This window comes from Mytilus edulis, chromosome 6 (assembly GCF_963676685.1).
Source record: "Mytilus edulis chromosome 6, xbMytEdul2.2, whole genome shotgun sequence".
Taxonomy (NCBI): Eukaryota; Metazoa; Mollusca; class Bivalvia; order Mytilida; family Mytilidae; genus Mytilus; species Mytilus edulis.
In genome coordinates this window covers 1,402,548-1,417,080 of record NC_092349.1, presented here as the reverse complement: position 1 = coordinate 1,417,080, position 14,533 = coordinate 1,402,548, and the positions used below count along the sequence as shown (strand labels likewise).

At 30.7% G+C, this 14,533-nt stretch overlaps 2 protein-coding genes across 2 annotated transcripts in view; one reads left to right on the top strand and one right to left on the bottom strand.

Moving 5' to 3' along the window:
- The window catches only part of LOC139526915 (uncharacterized), a 350,297-nt gene that overhangs the window by 81,085 nt on the left and 254,679 nt on the right, over positions 1-14,533 (top strand). The window lies entirely within an intron of this gene.
- LOC139528985 (26S proteasome non-ATPase regulatory subunit 10-like) lies at positions 2,073-2,570 on the bottom strand. The gene has a single exon (XM_071325226.1). It carries the CDS (start codon positions 2,568-2,570, stop codon positions 2,073-2,075), a length of 498 nt encoding a protein of 165 aa, XP_071181327.1.

The following is a 14,533-nucleotide window of genomic DNA, read 5'->3' as shown; positions in this document are numbered from 1 at the left end:
CATGTAATCAAGCATATGCATTATTTTGAAAATTGACATGTTCATTTGAAGGATCATGTTAAACAAATACAATCGCCATACCATGGATTTGCAATAGGAATATTGAGTACTTTAAGAACAGATTCTTACAAATACTTGGGTTTTTTGTAAATGTTATCTGATTAAAAGACTTTTAAACCATATATTAAACAGTTTTTGTTTGTCTTCTTGATTTTTATGTCATCAAATCAATATGTATCAAATAAATAGTATTTGATTAAGATAAACATTATACTGCTATTACGATATAAAAAAGAAGATGTGGTATGATTACCAATGATACAACTCTCCACAAGAGTTCAAATGACACAGATATTACGAACTTTAGATCACCATACGGCCTTCAACAATGAGCAAAGCTCATACCGCATAGTCAGCTATACAAGGCCTCGAAATGAAAATATAAAACAATTCAAACGAGAAAACTAAAGGCCTAATTTAGGTACGAAAAATGAACGAAAAATAAATATCTAACACATAAACAAACGACAACCACTGACTTAAAGGTTCCTGACTTGGGACAAGCACATACATACATAATAGGGCGGGGGTAAACATGTTAGCGGGATCCCAATACTCCAATAATTACATTACAATAAAAGAACAAACTATAAAAATTGATGTTCATCAAAATTGTGTATACGTAAACTCTAGATTTTTTATTGTCTACTACCGTGAACACGTTTAGTTCACACCAATATATATATACATCCTTCAAAGTACCGTTTATAAGTTTCCAGATTCTCTTTAGTTATTTTTTTAACAGTTCATATCTTTTTGTTTAGTTTTTCGTGGATTGTTGTTGCTATACCGTATTTTGGTTTTTGTCATTGTTTCGTTAGTCTCTTATCGACTTGCTAGATTATTCTTTATTTTGGACGCTTTGAATCCTTTTTCATGCGAGACATATCACTTCTTTTATTTACAAATCAATTACCAATTTTCAATACATAATATGATAGTGAGTGATGGTACAGGTTTAACTCTTCAGAACTTTCTGAAGTACTATAACGAAAAGAATCACTATAGTTTCTTAACTAGTGTACTCATTAAGTAAAATGTTCAGTATAAATGGTTACACGACTAAATGTGTCAAACAATAAGTGACGCTTGTACATGTATACTACTGTAGTTACGGAAATACTGATAGTTTTTTTTTTATTGTAAGTTACATCAATGAGGAACTGTAACTGCCAAATATACGTACATGATTCGTAAAATTATTCCAAACATCAACTGCGGACGGTTTATCGCCATCCTGGGACATTATGCAATGTGTCAATAGTAATAAATTGTATATTAGATATGCATACACCAGAAAGTCAAAATAAGTTTTTCAAACAAAAACTTATGCAAATATAGGCATTGCAAATTTTCATAGGCACTCCATTTAATATGAAGTTTCGTAATAAATATATCCTAGCATGGAAAGTTCATATACAATACATTTTATAAAATATTGGGCTGTGCAGCATATTTCAAACAATTTATAACCTGAACTTCTATGAGTTTGAATTTATACTAAAATTATGTACTACCCCTCTCTTCATCGTCGGTCTTTCTCAGAATATAATTTAGCCACTATCCATGTATATCCCTACTTTAATATTCCACAAATATTCAACACAGATATTATCTTTAATAGGTAAACAAAACAAAATTTCTATGAATATTATACATCTCCAAACAAAAAGGCGTGGTTTGTGAAACAACTGTATTTGATGAACACAACACTTTTAGTAACTATTCACACAAATTTCTAAAAAAAAATTTACATCTAACAATTTGAAATCTTCATGATTTAAACATAAAAACTAAAATAAATAACTTCAATTTTAAATGATCACCAGCTTGAAAAGTTGATAAACGCCAATGCAACACGTCAAGTTCTAAACTTGCTTGAATTATTTGATAATTAGAAAAGAAAGCGGTAGAGTAATAGATAAAAATACAAAGTTCGATAGATTTTGCTATGAATTGATATGTCGATAAGAAAAATGTTATAAATATATTTCAAAGGAATTTCGATATCATTACTGATTTCCTTGTTTTCCTAATAACAACAACTCAACATCCGAGTGGCCGTTCTTCCTTGCAAAATGGAGAGGTAATTGGCCATCATTGTCACATATATTGACATCGGCCGAATGTTGTAACAATTGTTTAACAATATAAGCATTTCCTTGTTGGCTTGCCATCCAAAGAGGTGTCACACCATTATCATTTCTATTATTTACTATAGCTGAATGTTGTAATAACTCAGTCACAACCAGTTCATGTCCTTCATGGATTGCCCAAAAAAGTGGAGAACATTTATCTTTGTCACAGACGTTCACATCAACAGCATCACGTTCTAGAAGTTCTTTTACAACATTAATATGGCCGTAATAACTTGCCTTCAACAATGGTGTTTCAAAAGTATATCTGTTTTCATCAGCCGAACGTTTTAATATTTTTTTGACATTGTTAACCTGCCTAGGCTGACTTGGTTTCTGCAATGTTGATTCTCCATTGGTTAGACTGCTGCTCATACTGTTACCTAATTTGCCGGAGAAAGATAAACAAACATTATTAAACATGATTTACACAATATTATTTGTTTCGATAAAATAATGTCATTCATATACATAACTGTATACGATAGACTTCCCTTTTATCACCAATTATTGATGCAGGTACTGCTGTAGCAGCGGGTACCCACTGGCGAACCTTATCTCTATCAGACGCAGCAATCACTATCGGTTTATTTTTTATTTTCTTGTCGAGCGCCTCAGCTTTAAAGACATGACTAGCAAGAATACGATGGTATATATTGTTCTCAAACTTTAAGAACTACAAGGACTTCGAACTAGTATGAAGAAGTAAATGAAAGGATATAAATAGCATGATTGACACCCTTATTTGACTGTAAAGTTGCATCAGATAAACCTTGAAAATTAGATTTTTTTTGGAGTTTTAGGCAAAATTAGTAAATTTTACCCATCGGGATAAAGCAAAATAGCTTTAAAATTGCCTTTTTGGCCTATTATAGTACTATTTGGTATGGGTTCATGCATTGTTAAACATCTGAGTCATCTTAGTCTCCGTTCGACGGTTGTCTCATTTACAATCCTATTAAATCTTCTTTTTATATATGCATGTAATAAAAAAAATCAGTTTTCTTTAACATCATTTAATGGCTAGCACGAATGATGCCACTAAATGAGAAGGAACACAATAGTTCTTTTAAAATTAAATATGTGTCTTTTGTTTTTTCTTTTGACCATATGGTACTGTGTTATTTAATGGAACTTGTAAAATTTTTACTTTTTTTTCATTTAGAAAGGACAGGGTTCACTTATGGCACAAAATGACCTTAAATATCAACTTTATCATAAAACACCAAAAAAGTCTCAATTTGGTTCTAAAATGGGTCTTTTTTTTCAAAAGGCTAAATGCTGAATATATCAGTTCTTTTCATAAGAGTACATAATATTCTCCAAAGTAAGCCCATTTTGGACATTTTGTCAAGATATGATGATTTTGTGCATGTTTTAGACTTAAAAGCTTTAGAAACACTTTGGACGCCACCTACGATCTAAAATATGTTGTAACCAAAAGATTTTAATTTTGATATATAATTAATCAATATAAAAACTTTTTGAATCGGAGATGGCGGCCAAAGTTAATTATGCCAAAAACAATTAGAATAATGAGAAAAAAAGTACCAACATTGACCTTTTAATACAAATTATGTTTATTTAAGGGGTCATGGCTCGATAAATTGTAAAGTAAAATGTCAGAAAAAAATTTTTTGTCTTCACAGTATAATCACAAGTATTTCTATATGAAATTTGTAATTTTTTGGCCCAATTTAAAAAAAAAACATAAAAAATTCAGGGCCTATTTAACCATTCGCGAACCTTCTCCTTTCATCCAGAGCGTTGATTTTAAAAGGACAAATATGGTAATAAAGAAAATAACTACCGAAAAGATAAGTATTTGATGTACCTGCCTGTTCTATTTTACCTAATGCAAGATAAAGCTATAAATTTCCAAAAAGTGCATTAGATGCCTCGATAGGTTATCAGTGTTCAAATTCCTAAAACACATTGAGGAAACAACGGTTTAAGTATAAAATATAAAGATGCTTGAAGAAGCGTGTGAACTAAATAAAAGAGAACAACACAGTGATAGGTTAGTGGTGTCTGCGAGGTTTCGACCCCACCCTCCTGCAAATCCATACTCAGACATTTTTTTCCATATTTGGAATTTGAACCAATCGGTGAATTTATAGGTTATGGTTAACATTTACAATTTTTGACTTGGATTGAGAGTTATCTCATTGGCACTCATACTACACCTTCTTCTATTTATATATTTATATCAGGTATAAATATCGTAGACTGCGAAAACATGTGTTCAGTTGTTAAAATAAATACCCGGGCTATGGCAAATATTAAAAGACGGTGAAAAAACAAACAAATTCACACGCCAGTACGTAAAAAACTAAAGACTAAGCAAAACAGGCAATAACAAAAATAGTAAATTGAAGTTTGTTAAACTATAATAAACAAATAAAATTGAGAATGGAAATGGGGAATGTGCCAAAGAGACAAAAACCCGACCATAGAAAAAACAACAGCAGAAGGTCACCAACAGGTCTTCAATGTAGCGAGAAATTCCCGCACCCGGCGGTGTCCTTCAACTGGCTCCTAAACAAATATATACTAGTTCAGTGATAATGAACGCCATACTAATTTCCAAATTGTACACAAGAAACTAAAATTAAAATAATACAAGACTAACAAAGGCCAGAGGCTCCTGACTTGGGACAGGCGCAAAAATGCGGCGGGGTTAAACATGTTTGTGAGATCTCAACCCTCCCCCTATACCTCTAGCCAATGTAGAAAAGTTAACGCATAACAATACGCACATTAAAATTCAGTTCAAGAGAAGTCCGAGTCTGATGTCAGAAGACGTAACCAAAGAAAATAAACAAAATGACAATAATACATAAATAACAACAGACTACTAGCAGTTAACTGACATGCCAGCTCCAGACTTCAATTAAACTGACTGAAAGATTATGATTTCATCATATGAAGACGTTTCTTGGAAATCAAATTGTATTCCCAACTTATGACTACTAATACCTTAAAGTAAATGTAAACCTTTAATATATCTTATTTGGTTGGGTAATCATGCATTGATTTGAACATAAGAACATTTGACGTTACCTTTGAACGTCAGTTTTTACTAACTTACTATACATCGTAAAAAGAATTTTTGTACATGGTTATTTGATGCAACTGAACCGTCAGATTGATGTCGGACTCAATCAAAATAATAGTCATAATTTTATGTAAATATGTAATTTGCATTATTTAAATTGTGTACATTATGTGGGCAATGATATTTCGACAAATTCTATTATTTTGAACGGTTGAAAAGAACAATTCAATCAGGCTATTTTGTTATAAAATTGATCTGATTTCCTACAAAGCTTAGATAATCATGATGAAAAATATCATAAATGTAATATATTTTTGAATTTATGTTGTGTTTTTGTTTCCTTTGAAGACTTTTTTTGGAACAAAGTAGTTTGTAAAATATTTCTTCAGGAATAAACTCCAAATTTTCGTATGAAATTCACACGAAATAATGTTTCATCTGTCACTATGTCTTGTCCTTTACAACCAACTAATCTGTTCATTGGTAAGTATACCATTATGTATTTATAAAACATATGCAGTTTGTCAGGTGGTATACGGTGCACTCGATATACTGATGACTCATTATTTTCGTCGGTACCAATTATCGTGGATTAAGAAAATCATGTGCATTATTGTGAATGGTTGGAGTCCTGGCTTTGCCAAGGTATGCATACTTTTTTAACGATATGTAAGTAAAACATCATATGTTTAAAAATTTAATTCGTGTTTCATTCATACCAACCAAACCACGACATCTGGTATTCAACGAATAAAAAAGAATTAACTGTAATTTCTTATTGAAAATACATCGACTTCTATGTGAATCCACACTATGGCAAGGGTCGATGACCTCAGATTGATGTCCATTCTTAATTTAAAGATACACTTTTTTCGAAGTGAAGTCTATGATGATATTATGAATAAGTTTTTTTTTTGGAAGTACGCGCTCTTAAATAGACAAATCGATCTTGTCCTCTGTAATTGACGTTTCTTTTCTGCAAATGATGTAAAACATGTTCATAAAATAAAATTGAGAATGGAAATGTGAAATGTATAAAAGAGACAACAACTCAGACATAGAGCAGGCATCAGCCGAAGGCCACACATGGGTCTTCAATGGAACGAGATGCGTCCGTCAGTTGGCCCCTAAACAAATATGTATACTAGTTCAGTGATAACTGACGTCATACTTAACTCTGAATAACACACAAGAAACTAAAAAAATCATACAAGACTAACAAAGGTCACAGGCTCCTGACTTGGGACAGGCGCAAAATTGCCGCGGGTCTAAACATATTTTTTCTGGTATCTCAATCCTCCCACACAACATTACAAATAGCAAAACTCAGTTTCAGAGAAGTCCGAGTCTGATGTCCGAATCAAAACATTTATAATTTTCTTTTAATAAAACGAACAAATTTTTCATCCAATCTCTGATATATGCGTCGCTTTTTAAGAAATTAAATAAATAGCAAACCCTATTATTAACGGATAGATTTGATATTAGAAATTAAGAAGTAACAAAAAAAATTATTTTAACACAATCCTGCAAATGTCTAACAATACGGAGAATTTTACAACATTGTATAAGGCGAATCATTTAATAAAATATGGTTTCAACGCAGCAATATACACTTCAACGAAAAAATATATTTTTATGTATACGACCATGTCATTCACCTATTTCATTATGTACATTGACGAACATTCATAGTAATCCAGGTCAATCGTTAAGTAATAAACACAATGACCCTTTAAATTATACTAAGTCCTTTAAAATTCTTGAGAATAGTTTTTATCTCTTTTTTTTCCGAAGTGGTTTTTAAAATATAGATATTACACACCTTCCTACTGTACTTATATCAAATAGTATTGATCATAATCAATAGTTAACTACTGTTGTCGCTAATTACATATAGACATAAGTGTTGAATTGAAACACACATTTCTTGAATGAAATGACGTACATAAACTGGCAAATGTATACACATCCAGTTAAAAAAAAGTAAGTAAATTGAATTAAATCTTATACAGAATTTTTATAAAAATGGCCATAGTGTCTATTTCCTAAAAAGATATTTAAATTTCTTACTCGTTTTATTCTATAATTCGAATCGTATACAGACCTCTTGACAATTTTCGATTTTTGATTTTTTATGTTATCCACATAAATATATATACATGATATAAGTACCAATCGTAAAATGGTCTTCTGCTTTATATTGTTTATGTAAAAGAAATTTACAGGTTATTATGTTATACATAATTAACAAACTGCTTCAGGGAGTATTTAGTTTTATAAAAGAATATACAATTTAACATATATTCTATCTGGTATCCATTAAACTATTCTTATTCAAATCCTGTTAAAACACTGCCTTTTGTTTGGTACAAATCGTTATGTTCATCAGCTAAATGCGACACAAATATGACTATGGTGAATTCATGAATTTACGTCGGTATTAATTTTTGTGGATAGAGGATAAAAAGAGATCTCTCAGAATACCCGAAATTTTTGTGTTTTTATTTGTTTAAAAAATTTAAAAAAACAACAACATAGAAATTCATTGAAAATGTTAAGCATTGTCAAAATGCTAGCTTCTTCATTCTAAGTCAAATTGTTTATTAAAAACTCGATTTTACAGGCTTTAACAGAGGCAACTTATTATTTATTTGTTTTCATTTTACATTTGTTTTTGTCGCAATTTTTCTGACATTCAAAGCCACATTTCACAAAAAGTAAAAAAAAAATGAAACTCATAGCGTCTGATATTTGAAAAAAAAGTAAAATCACAAAAATATTGAACTCAGAGGAAATCCAATCGGAAAGTCCATAATCACATGTCAAAATCAAATGACAAAACACATCAAAAAAGGAATGGACAAGAACTGTCATATTCCTGACTTGGTACAGGCATTTTCAAATGTGAAAAATGGTGGATTAAACCTGGTTTTAAAGCGCTAAACCTCTCACTTTGATGACGGTCTCATCACATTCCGTTATATTTACGATGATATAACTAAAATATAACTAAACAGACATAACAAATAAAATAGTCAAAATATGAGTACAGCAGTCATCATCGTGTAAAATTTTCAAAAGGAACGATTTAACAGAACACAAAAAACATATATCTACAAATACATGACGCCTTTGCTGGAAATCAAGCCGTAAAACCTGCTGACAATGAATATCTAAATTATTTTGCATATCTGCATAAGCGTTAAAATTGTATCAGTTAAGCATAATCCTGCCAAAAAGTATCGAAAATATGGACACAAAGTAGATATTTTCACAAATGAATGTTAATTTATCACATTAATAGGTGGTAGTAATTTACCATGTTTAAAATTGAATAAATCGATGAAAATACAAATCAATGCGACAAATACAATATTTAGTAATGTCAGTACCAAAGTAATGGCTACTGAGCTGAGGACAGCTTCAATAATGTATTTTCAATTTGCCTTTGTATCTATGCGTATATGAAAATGTTTTGAACTTATATCTAGTAGTTAGTTGTCAGTACTTTACAGCATTTATAATAATGGTTAAACGTATATTTATAAAAACTAACAAACCTGGTATGCTTAAAACCAATAAATTTGCTTTTTTGTTGATTTAGTTGGCAGCTTTTTGATGAAAGTTACTGCGTCTCTGTGATATATCATCCAAAGTAAGTATAAAGGTTAAGTGTTATTTATTTTTTATTTAAAGCATTTAAATGGAATGCATTATACAATTTTATGCGTGACGAGATATTCATATGGTCTTTAAATCATTATTGTTCGCGGTATTTAGTTCCTTGAATTACTGGTGATTTGATATGGAAAACATTCTAGGAAGTCTATTTATAGATTATATTAATTTCAAAATAGATAGGAAACACCCTTTTCAACATAATGAGTTGCCATTTTATCAATTAATGTAAACAAAAAAAATGATTTTTAAATTTTGTTTCTTGTGTAAAATTCGGAGTTTAGTATGACGTCAATTATCACTGTACTAGTATTCATATTTTTTTCGAAACTGGTGCCGGAAAAATCATCCCTGTTATTTCTTCTTTGTTTATTGCTTTTATTGATACTGATATTGAGTTTGATATCACTGAAATAAACTTTGACATTGATAGAATATTTTGTATTCCGCAAGGTCATGTGTTTTTTTCCTGACTGTTAATAAAATCGTGTATTACATTCATTTGTTGTTGGTTGTGTATTGATTGTTTAATTCGTAGTTGATGACTCTGAACTGCCTTTCAGTGATTGCGACTTTGAAGATTTCCTTAATTTCATTTTGGCTTGTGATACAATGAGGGACAAAGATAATATTTAATTTATGAAATCTGAACAAGTTATCACCTTTCCTTTGTATATAATATCTTTAACCTTTTATGTAAATAAACTCTTTTGAAACTTATAAAATGATCGTTAAAATAGTTAATTACATTTTTTACACTATCATCAATTATAATCACAAAATTTTGAAACCGTACGGGGGATAATACACTTAGTTAATATTAGCATTTGATATTCTGTTTAGAATTTAATTCTCGGTAAATCAAGTTTTTTTAAACGTTCTGAAATTCTAGGAACTAATTTTGTTTTCCCAACGTCTGTATATTTAAACGCTAACGTATACATATTGAGTAGTGACCATGAATAACTGACGAAATTCTGGACATCTGACATTTGCTTGTACACTTTAGTAAAAAGTTAACCTATGTTTAACTTGTAGAATTATTTGTCTCATTTTATGCAGTGTGGCAATACTGTAAAATAAAAATGATTATAGATTTTTGTCTCTGTGTTTGGCATGTCAGCAATATCTATTTGAAAAAGAATGTTGACCAATTCCATCTAAAGTGTAAACAAACGCATATATTTAGTTTGCCTTATAAAACTACAATTCAAAAAGAAAAGATGATATAGCAGTCATGCGTAAATTCGTTTAAGATTTTTTCAACATTCCATTTTGTGCATGTGTTCCAATAATAAGCTGATAATGTGCTTGCAGTGTTGTTTTTTTTTTTGGTTCCAACAGCTTGATTTAAAGCCAATACGTGTATCTCATTAGGAAATTGTTCAAGGGACATACAAACTTTAGCGTAGTAATGCTTAAAATGGACGAGTATGGGTTATCATGATGTTCGAAAAAGACATTTAAATTTCATTGTTGTATTAGTCTGAATCTTTCATGTCTTTATAAACTAAATAATATACCGTAACGGCAATTCAGTGATAGGCAGCCATAAAAAGCATTATGATATATTCTTTAAATTAAATAGTTGAAATGATAAACAAAATTACCAACGCATCGATTAATCCTTTAATAATACAATACTAATTTTTCATTTTTGCACGACCAGTTTGTTCGTGTCTGTCATTAAATATTATATAGAACACTAATCGAATCGTTTAGCAATAAAATCAATGACCCTTTAACGTACACGTGTCCTTTCAACTTATTGAGATCACTTTGTGACATTAACCTATTTGATATAAATTCTTTGTCAACTTTTTTTAATATATGTTTCATTCGCTCCTACGTTGCTTGTATTCATATTGAAAAAATCATGAATCATGTTTTAAATTCCAAGGAATAATTTTATTTTTGTTTGTACTTAGAATTTTCTTACATGAATAGATATTGTGTATCATCATAAGCAGTGAACTACTATTTTCGCTAATCAGATATTACATGCATGCATATGCATATTCAATTATCTTAAATGGATGCACGTACATAAAATCTCTTATGTATGCATATCAAGTGGAAATGTAACTTTTTTTCAGAAAACTAAACTAAATGAAATGGTACACTGAGGGTGGTCTTTTGGATTCCGGATAAGGGACCATATTTAGTCCCACAAGTGTAATTCTTCATAGTACTGTGACTTGATGTCACCATTAGCAAATGAAATTAAGTCTGAAACTGTCATTTAAAACAGTTTTGGTGTGACGTCCATTTTCATTGTACATGTTTAGGATCTAGCTTAAGTCCACATAAAGGTGCATGATTTTCTGGACCCTTTTTTAATATAAGATAAATAGTAAGTGTACTCACTGTAAGATAAATACACAACTTGGTCATAAAATGTAAATCATCCAACCTCCGTAAGTTACACATACTTTGATTGCAAGCGTTATTTATCTGCGTGTTGTTCATTTTTTTTAAGAAACACGTTAACGCTTTTACAATTTCTTTAATGCATTTGTTTGTCGTTTTCCAGATTGAATAACTCATTTATGCCAACACAACTCTATATAATTTTTAACCACACAATCCGAACTCACCTTTATTCAAATGTGATTTCAAAACTAAAACTGTATACTATTACATGCTATCAAATGAACTTCTCCTTTAAAACTATCAAAACAATTATGTGGATGTCCTAACTATAATCCCGTCACCTTATCCCCGATTGTGACCTAAGGAATAAGACTTATATCCGGAGTTGTACTAACATTCGCAACACGACGGATTCCACAATCGGAGCTGGATCTACTTAACCTTTAAGAGGGCATGAGATCACCCTCTGAATTACTCAGCCTTTAACTTCTGTTGTTTCCGGCTTGGGTGGGTTGCAACCTTTTTGACATATTTCCCATTCCATTTCTCAATTTCATTTACATTATGTACTTTGTGCAATGCTGTTTGTCTATTTGTTTGTTTGTCGTTATTTCTATTTCATTCATGGCGGTGTTAGTTCATTTTTGACTTTTGAATTTGAATCGTGCGTTGGTGTCTTCTTGTTTCCTTTACCCTCTCTCTTGATATCAGTACAAATTACGATATGTAATGCTGCTCAGTACTAGTTGATATATTTTAATAGAAAAATATCATAATCAAAGTATAAAGCATGACAACAAGAAATTTTGTAAAGTAACTAAACATTCAATAAAAATCCTTCTTTCATCGTTCATATCCAAATGTGAACTAAAAAGTATTATATTCTGTACCTCCATGTATATTTTGTATGAATATGGTTATATTTCTAAGTCTTCTTCATTTTGCTTTCACTGTACATCACACTATTTTCGTGTTATCAGATTTGTGTAGGAAATATTCTTGTCCATCGGCCTATAGGGTCACGTATTTCAGTTTGACATGATCGCCAACTTTATGCGAAAATGGATCTGCATTATATGACCACATCAACAACCTCATTTCTCCTGTTTTATTTCTAACATATACATCTCGAAGATACTTTTCTTTCGGTCTGAACAACTCTCCAACTTTACTTATTCTTACTTTTGATGTTGAAAACAAGTTCATACATTTGCCATTCATTTCTGAAATCTTCATTCGTTTTCCTTTTGGTATCTCACAATACCCGTTTTCTATTGTCTTGATGGTAGTATTTTCCCGGAGATATATCATAAAATTTGTGTTGCTATATTTTTTCATCATTGACCTTTTTTGTGTAATACCGGAATCGGTATGTGCTTCCTACTTTCAACTTCTGAACCGCATGTTTGTTTAATTATTCCACCTAACCCATGTCGAAATGTTAACGGAATCAAAGTTGTACAGTCTCAGAATCTAAACTGTGTAGCGGGTAAACAGCAACTATCAACGAGTAAACTTGACAAATATAGTTTTATTTCACTTCATTTTATCTTTTCATATTTTTTCAACTAGAACGAAAAAACGGAAGAGAAGTTCTGTGTAGCATGTACAATAAGAGTTGGAACGCCTGATCAGTGAATTTCAAGAAACTGAACTACTGCTATATTGTATATTTAGTGAACAAAAACCGGAAAATGCCCTAAAAAGAAGCTAGTGAATGGTACTGTCCGTACATTTTGGGATTTTAACAGTTCAATCAAACTTTACTACTCTTCTACTTGTACTACTTTGAAGTCATTTGAGAGGAAAACCAGATTTCATTATATGTTTTTTCAGAATCATGACACTTATTAAACAGCAATTCTATATATATATAATTGTTTATTTTCATATATTTTTATATGTTGTTAAACCTGGCCTGGATTGCTTGATTCCTTTAATAACCCATTAAATATAGTGTACTCACTGCTGATGTACTAACTTTTCTGTCATACCTTAAGTTGAATGTCTTGTTCTGTTTTCTTTTATCAGAAAAGGATGTGTTTTTCTGAAGTATGCATGAAACTATTTACCCTCTAGTAACTTTCACTGCCATCTGCATATAATTTAGTTATTTTATAAAATTTACAGTCAAGTATTTTTGTGTTTCAATCCTTCAGAATAATACAATTCATTATTTAAACATTTTGTTCATAAATGTCAATTCTACGAAACTGATGAAAAAAATCTTCGAAGATCTTACACGGTTTGTTTTAATCTGTTTGAGAAAAAAATCAAAAAAAAATCGATGAGTATATTGTCTATGCCGTATCAACTGATCCATCTCAAATACCTATCTTTAATTTCACCTATTACTTTCAGTATTTGCATCTTATGTATCTGGCTTATCACTGTGTACCGAATAATAGGATTTTAAATCAAGATAATTTGAGACCATATTGTCAATGTTCAACTATGATGAAATAACGTGAGCTTGACTAGCATATGTTTTAATACTTTACACTACGTTTTGATCGTAAAAAATCATAGATGTGATACTCTTTTTGCACCAGCCCTTGCAGTTTTAGCACCATCCCTTTTCTTAGATCTTTTAAAAGCTGGGCATTGCTTATCTTGTTTCTGTAGAAGACGTTCATATATGTGTGAATGCCATTAAATCAAACAATTTAATTTATACCATATTACTTGAGTATTGTGTTTGAGTTGGCATTTGAAACGCCTCTGAAACCTTTATTAGAGAAATATAATGAAACATTTAATGTCATAGAGTACGTTTATACATATTTGTATATATTTACTCTTATAGTTGTTTCCTTCTTTTCATAAAGATTTTATATAGTTTTCATGTATTGACTGATTGTAGTTGTTATGTATTTGAAGATGTTTCAAAGTGAAAACATGTCATTAGTGACTGAGTATTTTTTTCTTTTTAATTTGTATGCAATAATATTGGAAGAATACCAGGACAACGTTGTGCTAATTCAAAAATGATATTGTGTTGTGTGTTTTGTACTAACTTAAGTTTGTAGTTCACTTTGTTTATGAACGGTTAACATGGTTAATGTACGAATGCAAACCTAAATAAAGGCAACAGTAGTATACCGCTGTTCAAACTCATCAATCCATGGACAAAAAACAAAATCGGGGTAACAAACCAAAACTGAGGGAAACGCATAAATATAAGAGGAGAACAACGACACAACACTACAATGTAACTAACACACAC